The following is a 21334-nucleotide window of genomic DNA, read 5'->3' as shown; positions in this document are numbered from 1 at the left end:
ATTTGTTTGCAAAGTTTTGTTAAGGCAAATTAGTTTCAGGTCCAGACTCAAGGAAATATACAGACTTACATATATATCCAAAAAACCTTGAGGGTGTGGGCAACATTTTTCATATACGGTAAGCTCTTTTATTCCAAAAGAACAATAGCACCAAAGAAAATGTATATATTAGGGTCTTTTTGTGTTTGTATATTCAAACCAGAGCTTTTGTAATGTTTCCATTACTGAAAGATGCAGTCAAATAATATGGGTATTTTCTATTGTCATGTCAGTTAAAGCTAAAATCCATCCTGGTCTTCTGTCTCCATTGAACATGGAGGTTCAAGTTATTTAAGGCTTTTATATAAACACACCTCACTGCCAATGGAATAAGCATTCATAGACCCAAAACGGACATAGTGATGGTCAAGAGCCAAACCATAAAGGAAAATGTGAGAAAGACCTTGCTTGTTTTGGCTCCCAGACTGCTGTTCTAAGTTGGGGAATTATGTGTCTCAGTTAAACATGTTTCCACCTTAAAGTCTAAATATAAAGCTGGTGTGTGCGATGATTTGTGTGGTTTTTATGGTATCACTCAGTGATTGTACACCTCGTCAAAAGGTTTTCTTCATATCCCAAAAAAATTAACCAAACTCAATCCTTCAAACATAGGTCTTCTCAGTCCTTTACCTCCCAGTGTTGATGTTATTAACTACTGTTGTGGTGAGCCAAACCCAATAATGATCCCTGCAGCATTGGTTTGTTTGAATTGTGTGTCTGTCTCTAACCGAGCACAGTGATGGTGACGGTGGAAGACCCCGTGAAGCCCTGGGTCGATTCCACAACTTCACACTCGTAGTTTCCGCTATGGTCCACAGTAGTATAAGGGAAGGTCAGTCTGGACTGCATGCCCTTCAGGGAGGAGTAGTCTGTCTCTTGATCAACCTTGTCAGCCTTTAAGATAGGAGGAAAATATAGATAATATAGATAACACCTGATCTCATCACATTTAATTTTAATTGATCTTGGTCAACCATCGTATCATATACCTTCAGCAGATAACAAAAAAGGTTTAAAAGATGAGCACCGCTGCTGTGAGTTTCTGAAAACACACTACTAGTAAATAATTGTTACTGCAATTTTTGCTTGTTTTATATACATAGATTGGACCTTGGACCTAGCTAAATTTTTAAATATATAAATAAAAAGACTTCAGGGAGCTTTTTTGTTGTCTTTCAGATTGGGAACTCCAAAAAAAATAAAAAAAAAATCTTTTCAAATACAAATATGATGCCGCAGATGCATTTTTTAGGGCATAACTGAACAAAAATGTTATTTTAATAATTTCCATTTGAGAATGAGATATAACTCGAACCTTTCTAACATAAAAAAAATGTTGTAAGGAGAAATGATCACTTGGTGCATCGCCACACTGTTTTTAGAGCAATATTATCGGAGAATCCAAAGTGGGGTGTGTCTCCACATCTTTTTTCAATTTGGGTTTGGTTATGAGTCTGGAGAGAAATCAAAAGGGTGAATTTGAACAAAAGAGCCTGTTCTGCTCCACTCCCACTCACCACTGTGTCTGGAACATTCCAGTAAAAAGACACAAGGTCCACTCCATGCACCGTGCAGTTTATAGTCAACGGCTCGCCCTGCTTCAGGACCGTCTTTGAAGTGTTGATGTAAGGGTCGACCCCATTAGGCACTGGGAGGAAAACAATAATGGTAAACAATAGTAAAATAACATGCCTGAGTCAAATCTGAGTGATCAAATTGGGCAGTGCCAGGAGCTGCACACCTACCTGTAATGCTGAACACGTCAAAAGACTGAGATTCTCTCAGCTTTCCATTCAGCTGTCCATGACACACATATGTTCTGTCCTCCAGATGCGCCCTGTACCCCTCGCCAGGTATATAGCGCCCTGTTATGAACCTGTGGGTGTCCATCTCGTACAGACTCACAGTGATGTTTGGGTTGGTGGCCACACAAGGGACGATGCTTTCTTCACTGGTTTTCGCCACCATGCCATGGGGCCTCACCACAAACCAAAACTCCGGATCTGAAGCGAGAGGTGACCTCAAAATTGATGAGGGTTCAAGCATGAGGGCATACTGAAAAGGTCGTTGAGGCATACCATACCTGGGACAAAAACTGTCACTTCAGCCATCTCATCCGTGAGCCTGTCAATGCACTGATAGACGCCAGTATGCCTCCAACTCACTCTATTCAGGGTCAGGGAAACCGATGTGGGATCGGTTTGAAATAATATGTATCTTGGATTTCCATGTTCATCTAGATCATCAAGGATGTTTGGTGTATCATCCCTCTTAAACTCCCAAGTTGCACTCAAGGAGCCAGAGCAGGTTAGGTTGAGAGACGAGCCTTGAATCAGGATGAACTCTTCTGCATTGGGGAAGATCTCCAGGCTGTGCACTTTACAACAGAAAGGCACTAAAGCTGTGTTGTAAGACAAGGGATGGGTGTAAGGGGGTGAGGGTAGGGGGATAGCAGAAGGAGTTCAGAGGTTAAATCAACAATGTAAGTCAGATCCTGCCCTATCTCTGACTGCTGAAGGATGAGAGTGAACTGGAGCAGATGAGTGGGAGGAATAAAGCGGTGTGTCAGAGACAGATGGATCCAGAGCAGACGAAGCATATTTTGTCGTTCGCATTGAGAGTTGTGTTATCTCACAGAGTGAAGAGTTGCTTTAGAACATGTTGCTGTGTGAACATATATATCTCCTATCAAAGTATTACCTTATTGTTGTGTGGATATAAAATGTACTACCTCTCTGCTAGAATGATCCTTCTACTTTGTTATCATGACTAATGAAAGTTTAAACATTGGATTATGTGCTGTTAAGTCTCTTTTTCAAAATAGGAATGGAATATCTTTCAAATAAAAATGCAATCTGTTTATCAGCATGGATTACACAGAGCCCTAGAGATTGGTAAAGCTGGGTAAAGTAAACACACCTTTTAATGCATTAGCCACGCTAAGAAAGCGAATAAGATTCCAGCTGGTTATAGTGGAGGATGTTCTTTCTCCGGATGGATCATCAAAATAATTGTCAATCATTCTGGTGATATGTTTACGTAAGGCTGTCCTACGTGCTCATCCCCATTTTCACTTACCAGTGGTGAGTCTGACATAGTGGAAAAATTGCAAATCTTCTTTTGGAAAGTAAGCTTGTAATAGCGACGCAAACAGCAACTTTTAAAGAGTGTGCACGAGGAGAAATGGGCTTGTGCATGCTCTCGCAGGCATTTAATAAACGTTCCCTCACGGGAGCGGGTACATAGTTGTGTATGTGCATTTTTTATTTTTTAAAGTGAAGAGGGGGGGTCATTTAAAAAATTCACGGAAATCCCCCACTATACCTTTAAGTATTGAGAAATGATACTATGTGAGAGGTGTAATTGTTTGATTCCCTGATTAGATGCCTAGAGAAAAAAGAAGCCTAAATATCTGTCTCAAAATACAAAGAATCAATCTTCCAGTGTAGAAAAGTAACTTATTTTCAAATGTAAAAGTATGATCCTGCAACATAAAATTTATTTAATCAACATCTTTTTTTTACGGGTATTAGTAAGTGATACACTGGATATCCAACAAATCGTTCCTGCAGAGGTAGCTGTCTGATATCGTGATTGGTTTATCCGTTGTTTTCTATAAAAAAACTGAACACTAACCTGTATAAACGACCATCAGGTGGAGCACAGATGCTACCAGCCTCCTCATCGCGGCTGCCTCGTGACCCCACAATTCTGCAAAAAGGAAAGATGGAGCAATCATTTATTTATAAATACAAGACAAAGTTTGGTAAAGACAAAATGAATGAATGAAAATAACATTAGAATGCCAAAAAAATCCCCAAATTACCAGAAAACACCTTAAAAACACTTGTAGTAAAGTTACCATTCGTTCTATAATTATTCTGAGCAGCCTCTCAGTAAAGCTGGTATAATATGACTGCAATAGTGTTTTTTGCAGTCATATGAAGAAATATGAAGAAAGTCTGAGATATAGGCTGGTCTTTTAGATATGTATCTGCAAAAAGCAACTTTGATAAAAAACCTCCTCGGTTTGATTTTCTGATGTCTTAATCCATAATTTAACATTTTCCATCACTGCAGTCCTTTGGATCATTGACAAACTGCCTCCTCTAATGTGAAGTAAAGTAAGATTAGGGAAAGGCATATTTCTCAGAGGAATGAACATCTAGGCTGATATAAAACAATCTTTATTTAATATAGCTTTTAACTAGTTTTGAAAATAAGGGCAAATAAACAGAAACCCATTTTATCAAACAATGCATTTAAATCTAGAAGATAAGAAGTTTATTTTGACTAATGTAATGTTGATTAGATAAAAAATATCTTCATGAGAGCAGAAAGAAAAGAAAACAAAAGATATCAGCTTTTCTTATATCAAAAGTCAAATTCAAGAGTGTGGGAGATCAACTTAAAGGTTGTGACAGATTGACATGAGCTACACTGGTTCAGGTTAGGGGACAAAATGTGAGAAAAACCTGTTGCTCTCATCAAGCTTAAAGGCAAAATAAAAACAAAAGTATTTTATTCTTCATGAAGCTGCTTTCTTTCTTGGCCTAGGCCTAATCTGAAGGTATTTGATGCCTCATTGCACCAGGACAGAGCGACAATGTCTGTCTCCTTTTGTTTGGTTTACCAGCACTCTGCCCACTCACAAACAGGTCAGTGTGTGCAGATCAGCAGCAGGCTTATGGGCAACAATGCTGTGTCCAAGTTTTTCCCAGGTCATGCTGAGCCATTAATTGGTTTTGACAGAAATAAAAGTGAAATTGAGGGTATTCACATAAGACTCTGACAGGAGCGATCCAGATTTTTTCAGAAAGTTGCTATGCTTTGACAATGATATGGGGTATGGTGTTGTCAAAATGCAAATACAACAACCCAGCTGAATCAAACTCATGCAGTACTACTAAAGACCTTCTAACATCACACAGCTGAAAAAGCCAGAGGATAAGGGGAGTAAGGCTAGGAGGGGGTGGTTTGTTGTTATGTTTTGGATGGGGGTGAAGGACGGCTGCCGCTGCACGCATACGTCTGGAAACAGTTAAGGATGGATCACAGCCCTGTACACAAGAGGGTGGGAAAGAAAAAAAGGGGGTGGAAGAGTGATTCTTGGGAAGAGCGAGGGTGGAAGAGGAAGAAAAGGAGTGAGCATGTGGAAAAAAATTGCGAAAACTTGGTGCTTCCAGCACTTTTTTTTCTTTATCTGGCAAAGAAATGTTCTACCTATTTTAAGACTTGACCCTATTTTTATGCCATATGTAATAAATCATTTAAGTGGAAATCTGATAAGCAGCAAAAATAAGAAACCAAGTGTCTTTCAAGTTGTCATGGTCTTGTTTTATGGTTGAAATGAGCTGAAATGTCCTAATCAGTTGGCAGAAAAAAATCCAAAGTCAGTCAGTCACTAAAACCAGATACACAATGTCTCCCTAAATTAACAACCTCTGGCACATCCGCTCCCAAAGCTCAAAGCTCTCGAACAGTTCCAAAAAACACGGCTGGTCTGTTTCCTCCCCCGCTTCCTGGTTCCAATAAAATGAGGTGAAAGAAAAGCGGATAGATAATGAGCAGAAACATACACATTTGGAAAATTCTCATTGGTGCAAAAGCTTACTCAACATATGGACCTACAAAAAATTACAACATGAATGTCCTCTTAAACCAAACACAAACGCAGAGACCCTCCCGCCTTCCTCCATTTTTGTCACTGATGTCTGTGTACAGTTCACGTTCCCACAGTATCAATCTAAAACTTTCCCAGGACCGCTGATACACTAGGGACTCTGCTGGTGATGACGGCAGGAGTGGAGGGGTCACCGCGTCCCAGGGGCCACAGCAGCAGAGAGCAACGATGGTCTGCGCAGTGAGGAAGTGATTCTTCAGCACTCAAATAAAGCCCCTAACCTCACTGTCAGTGACAAGGGCTTAGAACGACAAGAGCCAAGCTTCGCCAAAGGCATGTGTCATTTGGCATGGTGAAGACAAACAAATCATATTTTAAGCAATAACAGTGTGACACAAATAAGGAGCCTAGTATGGTCAGTTTTTAGAGTTCAGTTCATAAGCTGTAACAACTCAGAACAGGACCTGGTTTTCAGGCAAGACAGACAGTAGGATTACTCAAAAAGTTAAAGTTCTCCAGGAAGCTTTTCAATTAAAAAGCTTCCTGGATGGGAAGCGAAACATCTTCAAACTTGAAAACAGAGTCCAGTGGATTGTTTTTAACTTTTTGTTTTTTTTGGAATGACTATGACCTGGATGACTGAGAATCTTCCCCAACAGATTACTCAAAAAGCATTTGTTAAAATCTGTCAGATTGGAGTAGCAGCAGCTAGGGTGTATATGACAGGAAACTCTTCGGAAAGGAAACACAGGTTGGTGACCACGTACATCTAATGGAGGAAGATAATGAATGTGAGTCACGACCTGGTTTACAAGTTCAGTCTGTAGCCAGAAAATTAGGCAGGATCCAGCCGGTGGGCTGCCAACACCAAAAAGAAGTATCCCAGATGCTGCAGCCCTTGAGAACAAGCAGGAGTCCGAAGCGAGGTCAGGCAAACAGATCAAAACAGGAACAAGCAGGCTCAGTGGTTGAAAGCCAGAACAGATCAGAAACATTAAGGTACACAAAAACACTGTTACCCTTGGTATGAGAGATCAAGAATAATCCGGCACCGATGTCTGGATGCAAGCAGCTTAAGTAGATGCAGGAGCAGGTGGATCAGATGAGCAGTGATGAGAAACAGGGCAGAGATAGAGAGGCGAATGACATGAAAAATTAAGCCAAGCACCAAGATCATGACATAAACGGCTTTTTGCAAATGTATGAACTTGAAGCATTTCATATTTCAACACATTCAAACCACAACTATTAATTAATTTTTTTGAGGTTTTTGTGTGGTAGAGAAACACAAAACTTCATATTTTATGTTTCAGGAAAACAAGCCTTTATCTTAAAAATATTTTTACAAATAAACAATCAGTTAAGTGCGCTACACATTAGGAATATGTAACTGTGAGTTACCATTTTGCTGTACTTTCTGCAGTTAGGTCACACTTTCATGCTAGATCAGGTGTATCTGTAATGGTCGTTTTTTAAAATTTGCTGTTCCTCAACTAGTCTGAACTTTGACCATTCAGACAATACACATGACTGACTAGACAGAAAAACATTTAAAGAGCAAAAATATTCATAATTAACAGATCATATCAAAATTAGATAAAATGATTAAAACCAAATTAAAGGAAAGTTGGAATGAAAATGTAACCAGATAGCTCAAAGATCACTTTAACACAAACAGTTTAATCTCAATTTAGAGTACTTAGGATATTAGTTATTTTACACTTTTCTTGGAGTTTGTTCCAGATCAGTGGAGCATAAGAACTAAAAGCTGCTTCTTCACGTTTGGTTCTGTTTCTGGGCATGCAGGGTAGACTTAAGCCAGAAGACCTTAGAGGTCTAGGAGGTTGATATACTGACAGCTGACTTAAGCCAGAAGACCTTAGAGGTCTAGGAGGTTGATATACTGACATTTTGGAAATAAGCCATTAAGTGATGTTAGACTAAAATAAATATTTTAAACTCTATACTTTGAGATATAGGGAGGTAATGCAACACATTTTAGAACTGGGCTCAGTTTTGCTGAGTCAGCAGCATTCTGGATCAGCTGCTGTCTGATCCACTTTTTAGGCAAACCTAAATTGTGGTTATAAATTTCACCATGAATTCATTTTTCAAGGCCCTGCTGAGACATTAGTCTTTTAAACTGAATATATTATATAGGTTTTAAAAGGCTGACTGTTATTCCTCTGGAAGTTCAGCTCTGACTCCATCACCAAAACCAGATTTGAGCCTGATTGGTGGTTTCTATCTGTACTGTATTAATCGATTAAAAAAAAAAACACAACACTTACTAATAATCAAATAAATTATAAATGTGCTTATCTTACTTTACATTTTTAAACAGGCATATAACAGGACATTAACTTTCTGCAAGGTGGAGGTGAGAATCTACAGTATTCCAGTCTTTGTAGCCTTTTCCAATTATCTCCCTAAGGATTTGATCTAGCTCATCTCCATCAATGTCACTATAAGATCTAAACAACCTGGCTCATAGTGAATAAACACCCTATTGCATGATACCACCTACACCATTTGGTGTTTATTGTTACATGGTTTTTGGCCTTCACTCATAGGCCAGCTGATCTTCATTTATTTCAAATAAGGAATGCTGACTTGGGCAAAAAGAAAAGAAATGGTGCCTATGATAAGTCGGTTAGATCTACAAAGACATAAAAACCTTAGATGTGCTCCAGCTCATTTCAATGAGCAAAGTGTGTGTGCTGCTCGAAAATTGAGAGTATTAGTTTTTTATAAACAGCCATGATGGTGGTTCTTATTTTATTTGCATATCCTCTACTGACACAGTGTCCTGGTTTAGTCATTAAAAACAAATCTAGATATGAATGAAGGCATAATGAAAAAAAAGTTTGCACCCTCTGCCGACTCATTTTACATGCACAAATCGCTTTGCACCTCATACGAAACTAGGCTTTTTGCATTGAAATGAGTTTGCAAGTGCTCTAACACATGCAAACCTTTTGAGGATATGGCAAAAACTATATTACTTAAGCTAAAATAATCAGTAGTGGTCCAATCTGACCAAAGCCTGTCTTCTACAAGTTTGCGTTGCCCCTGTTGTGGTTTGCACCAAAAATCATGTATTACTTTTCCATCTAAACTAATAGTTCATGTGACAAAATGGGAAAAGCTTAAAGAAAAAGAAATGCCTTTAAAAGGCGATTACATCTAAAAAAATAAGGATTGGAAAAAACTCTCCATATTTTGCTAACATCTGTAATCTTTTGGTGTTTTCCAAAGGGTTGGAAAAGATTTAGCTATTACAACATACTAAGGTTTGATGAAGATCAGTGTGGATTTGGAGGAAAATGAAAAGGAAAAAAAAACTCCCCCTACATTTTAAAGTAAAGTCTGAAGATAATGCAGCAAATATTTAAAATATTTTTAGGCTTAATGATATAAACAGGATCAAATATCTGCACAGAAGTCAAGAAGCATGAAGTGACTTGTGCAAAAAAAAATGCCTGTAGGCTGTTTGATCTTTTAACCTCAAGGATGCTTTCTGTTTAAGCCAAAACAACAGAGTCATTTACAGTAAGGAATGTACAGAGTGTCCACAAATAAAGCAGAGTCACACTAAATCATCTTAATATGAGATCTCATAAAGAATCTAAAAAACATTTCTCCAAGCTGGATGTTTGTTGTTGTCTTTTAGGTCTTTGGATTGGGCCACCGCATTCCCGCAGTAATCCTGGAGGTCTGTGGAAACGCAAACTGTGTTTACTTCTGCTGGGGCACAGAAATCACCAGAAGGGATGCACGGTTACCCCTTTGTATGAACTTTCCCACAGATGCTGGGAATTTAGCGTTTTTTCATAAACAAACCCGTTACACTCAAAGTGTCACCATCTAACGAGAAGAGATCGCTGAAGCTGACCTCAGCGGGAGGCACACGGCCCACGCTCTGCCTCAGGATGCAGCTAAACCCGCTCCTGGGATTAGACACATATAGGGAGGCTGCAATGTTTTACTTAAACATCTGGCAGTGATAAAGAAGTACTCGATAAGGTGGGAACTGCTGTCCAGAATGAAATTGCAGCCAATTGTGGGAATTAGCACATCCCAAGGGGGGAGAGCGTGCACTTGGAAGGAGAGGAGAAACATGTAATCTAAAACAAAAGCAAGAAAATCATCTTGCAAAACTCCTCACAGGCTGCAGCTGGAGGGATCCGACTTCCTGCAATGGGAAATTTGTTGGTCCTGCGTGGGTGTGATGCATCACTGACAAAGCACATCGTCAGAACCACAAACCATAGATTTGTTCCGCCACAATGAGTGGAAGATCAACAGTAATGAAACTCCTCAAAACAGAGAAAAACCTAATTGAATGAACAAGACGCAGCAGAACTCACATTCGAAAGGAGAGGAGAAACAAGAAGACCAAAACAAAACAAAGTGCAACGTACCATCAAACACAACAAAACAACCAACGACAGAGCATGACAGTCCGAGAGAGCAAGAAAAGAAGCACTGCACCCTTCACCAGACTGTGGAAAAAAAGAGCAAAGAAGCATGAAGACGAATGGAATAATCTTTATGGGAGGAAAACCGATCTAAGGTAGTAGGTAGGTTAACAGAATTAGGGCACAAACAATCTGACATGAAGGACACTGATGTTTACCCTGGCAAAGTGATCATGAAGCTGAGATCTGCAAAACTAACACTCCCAACTAATTTAACCCCAAACAATCTTAAATTACCTAAAGATATATACTGACGGTTTTTCAACATAAATTATGTACTTAAGTAACATCATCTATAAAAGCTAGTAAACAAAATATTCTCATTGTTAATGGGTTTTAGATTGTTTTAAGAGAAAAGAGTTAGGGTTTGATAATGTATTTGTGAGCAGCAGAGCTGGGGGGATGTGTGGGAAGAGAAATTGACCTAAAGGGTCTGTGTTTAAACAAACATCTCCCATCTCCCCCTGAGGAGAACCCTCTGGTCCTCTGCAGGAGGCCCAAAATGCAGTGTTCATACCACAGGAGGCTGTAGGGTTTGGTAAGTGGAACAAGACTTGAATACTGTAGCTGTGCATTTACTGCACAACAATAAATAATGATTCAATGAAAATACTTTACTACAGTATGCAGTAAGCAACATGTCAGACTAAGGGATCAAAAACTGATCTGGCAGCTTGGCCAAGATGAAGAAAAAAACTATAAAAAATACCTTAAATAATGATTTCATTTAAGTACTTTTTTTTTTACTTTAAAAGCAACATATATTAATGTAACTCTAATTAGTTGAAGCCCAATGAGCCCAATGCTCCATCCAGTCTTTTATGTTTGAGTCAAGAATGCTTGTCTAATAAAACAATATTATCATTTTGAGATTCATACCTTTATTTATTTTCCATAGGCTGTTTCTAAACAGCTAAGGTCTGAGTAGTGACCTTTATGGAAATTTCTTTTTAAAGACTCCTAAAATTAAATGAGCTATGAAGTGTGTTTCAATGAGAAAACACTGACCCAATGCTAGCTACCCTTTAGAGATCTAAAGAAAAACATCAACAAGTTTCCTAGATTTTTGACAATAGATAAAAAATAAGTATAAATGTACATTTTTATGTTTATTTCTAACATCTTATTTATTTCCTTATTAACCCAAATGTTAGCAAATTCATTCAATAATTTGTTTTTCCAGACCATCTGTTTCCTTTGTGAGTAAAGCTGACATGAAACAGAACTGGTTTTCAAAGTGGAAAAGACACAAGTACTTTCCATTCAGGACAAGCAGACGTGTTTTCATTTCAATGATACACCCCCTCTAAGCAGATTTGACTCAGCACACAAAGAAAAGACAGTATTACCAACCATTTAAACAACATAAAATCATGGTTGAAAGGTGGAAATAAAAAATTTTTCCACTTAAAAGTGATGTTTATCTGTCTCTAAATGTGCTCTCACAGATAATATAGGCTGTCAAGACTGACTTCTAACACATTTTTTGGGCTGTATATGGTTGGTCTGGTTTTACTTCTTTTTAGACCTTAGAGATGACCATGAAAAAATCTCTATGAAGGTCCACAGTTTGTAGGGATCAGTGTGAAACCTCCCATATCTATAGAGCAATAACTAAAAAGACAAAATCAACTAGAAGGATAATAAAAAAGGCTTTACTGTGTGTGTGTGTGTGTGTGTGTGTGTGTGTGTGTGTGTGTGTGTACACATAAACTGGCATCAGACGATCCAAATATATATATATATATTTATATATAATATGAAGGTATATATTATGAGGTTTACTTGTACAAAACACAAAAAAGCATAAAACGAGAAATAACAGAAAATGTGGTTCACAGATCTTTTCTCTTCTAGTATCCTTCTAGGATTGGTCAGACTTCCTGATTCCTAATTTTGTATTCTGCACCTTCTGTCTGTGTTCACACCCGATCACACACCCAAAATGAATTTGTTATTTAAAGCAGTCTGTATTTCCCTACAGTTTCTTTGTATGTTGCCAGTTTGTCATTGTCACACTCTCCAGGTTTAGTGAAGTCATTTCCAAGACAGAGTTGATCTCAGGAAATGGGTTGTTACCCACAGAGACTTGCAGCAGGTGTCCACATTTCGGGGCTTTGGCAGAATGCATTGAGTTTCTAGCAGCTTTTACACAAAGCACCTTTAATAATGAAGATATATTCAAAGAATCATATATATTTTGGATCTGCATGTCATATGAGTGATAATTCTTCACTATGAGAAATTTATCTCGTCATCCAGTATCTTGCCAACGTTTTAATATCTCTTCAACTTCTTCTTTTTCTTTCACACTACGACCACAAGCGTTGGTGTATAACAACTGGTTTTCAAGTGAAGAAAAATAAGACACACAAAGTAATAATAAACATGATGAATGTTTTTATTTTTTCTAAAGACCACAAACACCAACAGCTGCAAAGTCAGAGAGAAAGCAGTGTTAGGTTTTTTTTAAATAATATCCCTAGTAACATCTTGAGGAGTAGTGCAGTCCATCATTTGAAATGGAAATCACGTTGGGACTCTACAACCACACCAAGACATTTACCTAAACTAACAGGCCAGGCACTGGGAGCGTTAATCAAAGAAGAAACTAAAAGGACTCTGGTACAATAGAGATCCATGGCTCAGCTAGAAATATCTATGAAAGGGACAACCAATCTGCTTGGCACTTCTTAAGTCTGGCTTTTATGGAAGAGTAGGGGGAGAATCATTGTTGAATGAAATAGACAAGATGTTTGCAGTTTGGCATAACAAACATGTGGAAGAAGTGACTCTGATCAGGCCAGAAAAAAATTGGTCAAAATTGAAACTGATTGTCAACCTAAACACACCACCCCCATGGTAGGCATGGTGCTGGCAGCATTATGCTGTGGGGATTATTATCTTTAGCAGGGAAAACTGGGTTGAGCTAAATTCATCCACAATCAATGGGGATTGGCGGCCTAGTGGTCAGGAATAGAGCTTGGAATCCTGAGGCTCTGAGTTCGAGGCCCACTCCCACAGACTGCCACTCTGGGTCACTGAGCAAGACCCTTAACCTCACACTGCTCCCCGGGCGCCCCACAATGGCAGCCCACTGATCCCCAAGGGGATGGGTTAAATGCAGAGGTAAATTTCTCCAATGTGAGATCAATAAAATTCAATTATGATTATCCTGTCAAAAAACCTGTCAGAGGCTGAGAAAGACTCTAAAATAGAGTTCCCCTTTCTCTAAACCAATGCTGTGATGAAAAGGCTTTGATTCAACAATTATAAGAGTCTGAGGCAAGAGCTAAAAAGTCCCTCATGGAAAGACTCAAACTTTTGCAAAAAAAACCCCATAATCTTTTGACACAGTCTTTTAAGGCTAATAAAGGCTTACAATGAGAAAAACATGTTTCTACACAGTAATAAATTAGGGAATTTAAATGCAAATGCACACCACAGTGTTATTTGGTAATTAAAACTGAAAAACATCTGTTTTATCCATACCCTTCACTGTTAAACACTACTTTGTTTTGGTCTGTAAAAAGCACAAATGTTTGTGTTTATGAAACAAAATGTTTTGTAAGGATGAATATTATCAAGTATCAGCAATAAAATAGATTAAAAATTAAAATAGATGTACTTTCGTTGTGATAAAAGAAAGAAACACTTTATATGGTATTTTCTTCCAGAGGCATGTTCGCCTTAGGGAGATATTTCCCTGCAGCAAAACTCACATTTAACTGTACGGTGATAACAATGTTTTCCTAAAATCTGATGGTGGGTAGGTAATGTTTTGGGTAAAAACATTTGCTTGCTGTGGTTGAAAACATGCAAATATAGTAATGATGCAGGAGAAACCTAAACAAAATGAAAAAGCAGAGTTATGCAATACTGGATTAATGCAGTGAAGTCCAAAAAAAAAAAGACAGGTGCTAACTCTTTCTGGTTTTCCTCTAAGACAAAACAACACAATGCTACAGTTCTTACTTTCACAGACTGCAAAGTATAGCAGCTTCTTCATTATTTTAGAATAAAAATACACTTTGCATCCCAATTTGGAACATTTCTGCCAACTTTCAAATATTTTTGGACCAACTGAGGCCAGAAAGGGGTCTTCGTTTGTTTTGACAGTATCTGTCTGGTAGAAATAAGTGGAGTAGATTTATGACTGAGTTACATTGACCCCGATTTAGATCTAAGTTACACAGCTGGACACTGAACTTTAAAAGGATCTGTTCCAGGAAAACTTGCTTGTATGTCGTAACTTAAGAGGCTGACGCTTTACTGAAGCCATGGCGGGTTCGCTTTATCAGCACCTAAAGAGAAAAGGTCTACTGTTGCTCTATTTTCATAATACTATTTTCTTTCTGGTTTAGTGTTTGGGTACAGAGCATGTGAGGTCCAATTTCACAAACCAAAGTGACTCTGTAGTCATGCTTTAGCAGCACATGTTTAGGAAACTGCTGATTTTGGTTTGCTGGCCTTTCAAACAGAGTTGTAAATGCTGTTTGTAGTGGCGGTGGGGGGATGTTGAGGGCTTTCTGCTGTAGAGTGGCAGCTTCAGATGTGGCAGCTCTTAGACATTGGCTTAATGATCTAGATTTGACTCATTCAGGGACTAAATCGATGGAAAAAAGTGATAAAAAACAAAGCAAAAAGAATAAAAGCTCCCTGCTATCCATTAAAATGCAGGGCTGCTATTAGGAAATCATTAATGTATGCTAGTGATTTGTGTATTTGTAGGCGAATGAGAATTACATATCAGAGTCAAATGTGTGTTTTCTGACATAAATGGCACAAAACCATTCAGCTTTTTCCTTTTTAATTGATTATCCTCAGAAAACTGACCCCAAAACCTGTGAGGTTGGGGGTCCCCCACCCCGTGCACTCCAACACCCACCAAAGAAGCAGCTGAATACAATTAGGACTGACTGGCTTTACATTCCACCTATACTCTTACATACATGAAAACAGGAAAATGGCTACAAAGGCAAAAGGAAATCAAAATGTTTCTAGTAAAACATCTAAAGATCCTGATTTCTCACATACTTTATGAATGTGAGCTACGAATGGAGGTGGAAACCTTGTCTCTACTTCATTCTGTTCATAATATTTTTATCTTTTAAAAGCTGTGGGCTGTTTTTCTTTGTCCTCGTTTCCCATTGCACTGTATCAGCGACTTCAAAATGTTTTTGTTGGAGGGAATACAACTCTCTGGATAATATATTATCCAGAGAGACTAGCGAGAAAAAAAGAATCTGAGATGAAAACTTCCTGTTGAAAATTTGCCTTGTTCTGTACGCACAGACTTAAGAGAAAAAAATGATGATTTTAGAAATTTGTAGGAAGGGAAGAATACATCAAATACTTAGAATTAAACTATATTTTATATGAAAACATCAGATTTTAGAGACTTTTACTGCTGCTTTTATGCATCTCAGCTATATAAATGTGTAACATAATGTGTTAGCATAGATATCTAAGCCATTTACTTACGCACAATGCTTTTACTAAGTATAGTATTTGCCATTCAAATCAAAGAGCTGATAATGCTTTCAATCATATTAAAAGTGTTCTCTTTTCTTTGCACAATTCTTTTTTGTGAGTGCTATTCAAGTAAATGGAACAAAGTACACATTTCATTGCATTATGTTGCGGTTGTGTTGATTGCTATGAATGGAGGGAAGATAATAAACATCTTAAATCAGATTAGTCTAAGCTGGTCATTTAAGGATATGGGCATAATCATTTAATAATTGATACATAAAAACAAGAAATACACTTTTTACATTTAACAATGACATGTTGCAAAATGTTGAGCTATTGTTAAGCCTTGTTGACCTAATTGAAATGAGATCAATAAAGCTGGACCATAAAAAGGAAATATAATACTTCTGTTTTCTTTTAAACTTCTTTTCAAGGAGCAGTTTTAAAAAGGTGTATTGATATTCACTTGAAATCAGGTGTTTTCATACCTTATATTGACAAATATATGGCCATCTTAAATTAAATCCTATTGATCCTTTCATTATTTCTCCTTCCAGAATGACAAAGGAGATATTTAGAGAAGTTTATCAAGTTCTTTAAAGTGAGAAACTTTAGAGTTTAAACTCAAACTACATCTAAAAAAACCCAACTGCTTCTCGCAGTAAAATAAACAATTAGTAATGTTATCCAAGAATAATTCTTTTCTTCAGAGAGTGTGGTTCATCTCTGGGTACAATTTATAGAAGTCTAACAATACTGCATTCATATGTTAGCAATTAGTAACCATGGTAATGTCCAGCAATTATCAGCAAAGGATGGGTTCAATGTCCCAGAGATGAACATGTTTTGGTTCCATTCTATCAACTGAAAAAAAGCTGTAATAAATCATCAACAGGGAAACTAAGCAAACATTTGAAAGAGCACTCACCAATGAGGAAGACGCTCTAAGATAACCAAAAAAGCCAGATGCAGTTTTAAAAAGCACTCATTGACAGAGCGTCTTAAAGCATATTTTTGCTCTGTAGACTAATGAATAAATATTAAGATTGTAAACGCTTGAACAAACTCCCAGCTGTGGTCCACAGGGATGGCAGAATCATGCTGTGTGGGCGTGCCGCCGTAGAAGGAACCAATGCACTTCTCAACATGTGGCATCCTTTGGAAAGCATATTATGTTGAAATACTGAGGCAGAATCTCATCCATCAAACAGGAAGTTAAAACTTGGAAACACATCAACAGGACAGAAGAGAAGCCCTGAACTCAACTCATCGAAAATTAGTGGAAAATAGTTTTCTTTTACCTTTAGGATTTGCCAAACACAAATAATGTTGGTGATTTTGACTGATTATAACAAGAAATAAGCTTTGATGTAATGTCACACAGTAATTAAACATTTTATACCATGTATGTAAACTTTTTTTTAGAATTAGTGTCAATTTCCTCCAAAAGCACAATGTCATAGTAAAGATGAGAGAAAATGGATACAATAAAATAAATGTTTCCTCAAAGACTTGTCCTGCAGAAGAGGCTAAACTTCCTGACTGAAGATGAAATGCAGCTGCCTGACAGCTCTCCCTGAGAGAGAAGGAGGAGGTAAAGGAAGGAGGAGGGGAGCCAGATGGACGGGCAGCATTACAAGATTGCTGAAATGCTGAGCGCTCTTCATTAGATATATTTGAGTTAAACGTTTGAGAAGCAATGGATTACTGAGAACCAACTGTTTCAACTGAAACATGAATCATGCAATAACTGAGCATCAGGATATGAGTCAGAGAAAACATACAGTTATCAATAAGTGCCTTGATAATCATGTGATAAGACGTCAGCTATAAATAAGTTTTCAAACTCAATATTTCATCCAGATACAAACAGCATGACTCTGTTTTTCATATCGTGGCTGTTCAGCAGCTGTGTGTTTGGCTCTCAGAGCACCGAATAAATCACTGCAGGACAGAATGGGATAAGTGTGTGCTATAAAACCCACCATGTGGACCTCAAACCGTTACATGTCGACACTGTGGAGCACATGTGAGCCCAAAAAGAGTGTTGGCATGTTTTCCTGCATGGTCATAATATGAAGCACATTTTCTTGTTGCGGATGGCATGCAGAGAGCCAGGACAGCCAGGAAACAGCTGATGACTCAGGATTAGATCCAGACCAAGAAGGGAATGGAGATGACTGAGCTTTGGAGCACCAGGGCCAGCAGTGGATCTGCGGTGCATACCAGTGATCTTACGCACCGGGAGGAAAGTCCCAGATCTTCTTTGGAGATGTATTTCTTTATAACATTTTTATTAGTCTGCTGTAGACATATGCCTGGGGAATGAGTGGTTCTGATATCCATTACAGCCTCACACCCCTAATATTTAACCAGGACATCAATGCAGCTTCAGAAATTTCTGGTCCAACTACATTTAAAACCATCCTACAAGTATACAGCAACTGAAAACACATGCTTAATCAGTTAAAAAAATAAATTTAACTGTCAGACGAATTTGAAAGTAATGACTCTTAACAGGTTCAGGTGTAAAAAAGGCTCCAATCAGCTGAAAAAGACATGGAGGAAACATGACTTGGCCATTTTCCCACTGAGATAATCTGATATCAGAATGAAGAAAACACTTACCGGTATTATAATTAATATGTTCAATTGGACATGAATCGATAACAAATCAAAATCCGAGATCTTGAATTACATCGAACATCTTTGTTTTAACTACATATAGCGAGAGCATGTTTGGGAATATAGTTAAGAATTTTTCCTTCACACTATAAGCTAAACATTTCTTAAGGTCAAAAACAGTCTCCAAGTCATGCAGCTGTGCCAGAAAGCACAGCCCAAAACTTGATATAGCGTCAAATGATTTAGTCTGAATAGATTTTAGCAACATCGATAACACGGAAATTGCTTGTATGTTTATCTAAGATCTTAAGATAGAGTTAATGATAATAAAAATGCTGCAATATTCATATATTTATACTATAGTGGCAGGAGTGGCCGTGCGTTAATATAATCTGTATTGGGTGAATCACTCAAATTGCTCTGTACTCCCACATATTCTTGAGTTCAGACTCAACCCAATTACAAACAAAAAAACAAAACAAAAAAGACAGTAGAAGTGCTTTTCACCGACCCAGGTGCCAATTACACCCTGAGCAGTTGGCAACGCAAAAAACATGTTGATTAGATTTTCTGATGATTTGATAACGAGGCTTATTTCATTTTCTACATGTGATTTTTTTGGGTGGCTGCATCAGAATTTCCTGACTCGCATTAAGTGGCAGCACCTCTGTCGGTTTTACCCTCTGAATCACCTTTGCATCACAGAGACGACACTGCTCTAAAAGGATGTCCATGAGATGAGAGGCATCGATTCATTTTTATTCATTTAAAATACTTACATCTGAAACGAGGAATGAAATACTTCACTTTATAAGTTAGATTTTAAAAGTAAGATTGACAATAAACAGCTTCAAAGTCAATTCATAAGAAAACTTTAAGACATTGTTATAAAATAGTCAAAGGGAAATCCTTCCACTTAGTAAGAGCTTGTTACTGCGACGAATGCCAAGAAACGGTTTAACAGATTGCCTGTTGACCCAGTCAATCTTAAAGCAGGGGTGAAGCTGTTTTCAATTAAAGTCAGTATGTATTATCACTGCAAAAGGAATTCATTTGTAGTTAAGAAAGGATGCTGGGGTCAGTGACGGATGCCGGCATTGCTGCACCGCCATGAGGTATGCAGAGAAGATTGATTCTGTCAGGAGTGTTCAGCAGGATGATTGTTGGTTCTCTCTGGGTGACTGAAGAGGGTTGTATACACAGGCTATTTAGCAGCGAAGCACAAAGTGGAGGGCATGCAAACAGGTTGTAAAGCCCAGAATGTTTGTCTGTGTGTGTAATGCAGCGAGAAGATAAACTCCATCAAAGAGAAAAGAGGGGTGTATGTGCAGAGATGCTCATCTACGTGTTGATGTTTGAACAGGTTGCTCACATTGTAATGCTTGTGTGTACACACTGAGGTATGCGGGTAACAGACACCCCATAACAAAGACATAAACATTAGGTATCACGCAATCAAACAGGTTTAAAAGTTGTTCTCAGTTTCCTAAATGGGATGGAGATTCAATTCTAAGACCTCTTGTGAGTTCTCTCCATGTCAGACATCTGTGAAATTACATATGCAACTTTAAGATTCCTTTGCAGACTGCGTGAAATTCAAACATTCAGCCAACATGTGTCAAACAGCCGTGACCAACAGATAAGGAAAACTTTTTACCTTCAGAACGCTCCTCCAGACACAGATGAGTCTTCCCTCTCTGACCCCTCTCTAAATAGGGGAAAACTGTCGGCCAGCGAAGGAAAATCAGAGACGAGTTCTCCAGCTGTTGCCCCTTCAGGGTGTGCTGCTTCAAATGTCCAGCTCTCTCAGATGTTCAGTCTGAGGTTAATCTCTGCTGTCCCAGGAGTCCGTTGGGAGGAGGTACTGCTCGGAGAATGGCTGTTTGTTTAGTCAAATCACAGCAACATGGGGGTCTCTCTCCATCTCTCTCTCTCTCTTTGCTCTATTAACCCGTACTAAAGAGCCTTAACACTCAGAATGAGTGGAGTGAGTTTGAAAAAAGAGAAAGACATTACCAGTGAAGACATGCAAGACACACACTCCTTCACCAATAGGCTCATAGAGAGCAGAGCAGTGGTCCGGCCCTCAGCGAACACAGAGAGAGGGGTGGGAGGAGAGGAGAGAGAGAAGCAACAGAGGCAAGTTTCATGAAAATGAGAGAAGAGGTAGACAAAACTTCAATAACACAGATCAGGTTCTGCTTGTTGTTCTTAGGTAGCAGCTAGGAGGTCCCCCCGAGCTGCAGCGATTTGTTTATGAATGGAGAGGCGAGCCTGCTGGAGGTGAACTGAGACAGTCTCTACTGGCAACGAGCAATCTGGACTGCGTCTAAATCTGCCATAAAACAACAAACACAATGAAAAGGAAAGAGAAAGAGGAGTGAGAGGTTCAGACAGGGAAGAAGGGAGAAAAAGGCCTTTGGCAGAGCTTGGTGCCCTGCTATGGAAACAAACATTTGTCTCATTTTCTCAGGAACAGGAGAGAATTCATATGAACACGCTGCGAGGAAGAGGTGTAAAAGTCAGCAAACACAACATTACTTCAGTTTCGTTCTCAATATATTTATAATTTTACTTCATTAAAAGTAAATAAACTATCTCTCCACCTCACTCTGTTCTCACCCTCTTTTGTCTCCTCTCCATAACCTTTCAGCCTTTCTCTCTTTCAAATACATGCAGGCTAAAAACACGTCCTAGATATTGGCTCTCGTCCTAATTTCATCCTTTCCCAGGGCAGGAGGGGGTTGGACCCCACTGCTGATGAAGGCTTTCTTCCACTAACAAGCAGGCAGAGTGAGGGGAGGAGGGAACAGGGGCTAAATTGGACAGTAACATGTTGTCCTCTAATCGTGCGGGTAAATCTAAAAGCCCTGTTAGAAGTAATTAGAGAGCTCCAGTTATTTGATAGAAGGGGAGAAACACCACACCGGCTGGATTACCATCTAATTTCACCTGTGTGATTAACACATCCTGTTAAAACAGCTGGCCTTCTGCAAAAATATAATGCTGGAGCATCGCTGATATTTAATTATTACTCAACAGATGATTCTGTGACCAACAGCATAAAGCACAGATTCACCCATCCATCCAT

General features: G+C 38.5%; 1 protein-coding gene across 1 annotated transcript in view; it reads right to left on the bottom strand.

Moving 5' to 3' along the window:
* The window catches only part of pdgfrb (platelet-derived growth factor receptor, beta polypeptide), a 37627-nt gene extending 17332 nt beyond the window's left edge, over positions 1-20295 (bottom strand). Inside the window, exons 1-6 of the mRNA XM_015390949.1 lie at positions 19901-20295; positions 3676-3750; positions 2123-2440; positions 1785-2042; positions 1557-1687; positions 768-933 (exon numbers count right to left, since the gene is read on the bottom strand). Of these exons, the coding sequence (XP_015246435.1) occupies positions 768-933; positions 1557-1687; positions 1785-2042; positions 2123-2440; positions 3676-3724 (922 nt within the window). The 5' untranslated portion in view covers positions 3725-3750; positions 19901-20295. The remainder of the gene's footprint in view (positions 1-767; positions 934-1556; positions 1688-1784; positions 2043-2122; positions 2441-3675; positions 3751-19900) is intronic.
* Between the last annotated feature and the right edge of the window lie 1039 nt (positions 20296-21334).

The sequence above is a fragment of the Cyprinodon variegatus genome, unplaced genomic scaffold, assembly GCF_000732505.1.
Source record: "Cyprinodon variegatus isolate N-32 unplaced genomic scaffold, C_variegatus-1.0 Scaffold519, whole genome shotgun sequence".
NCBI lineage: Eukaryota > Metazoa > Chordata > Actinopteri > Cyprinodontiformes > Cyprinodontidae > Cyprinodon > Cyprinodon variegatus.
The sequence above is the reverse complement of the archived record's forward strand: the minus strand, read 5'-3'. Positions and strand labels throughout refer to the sequence as shown.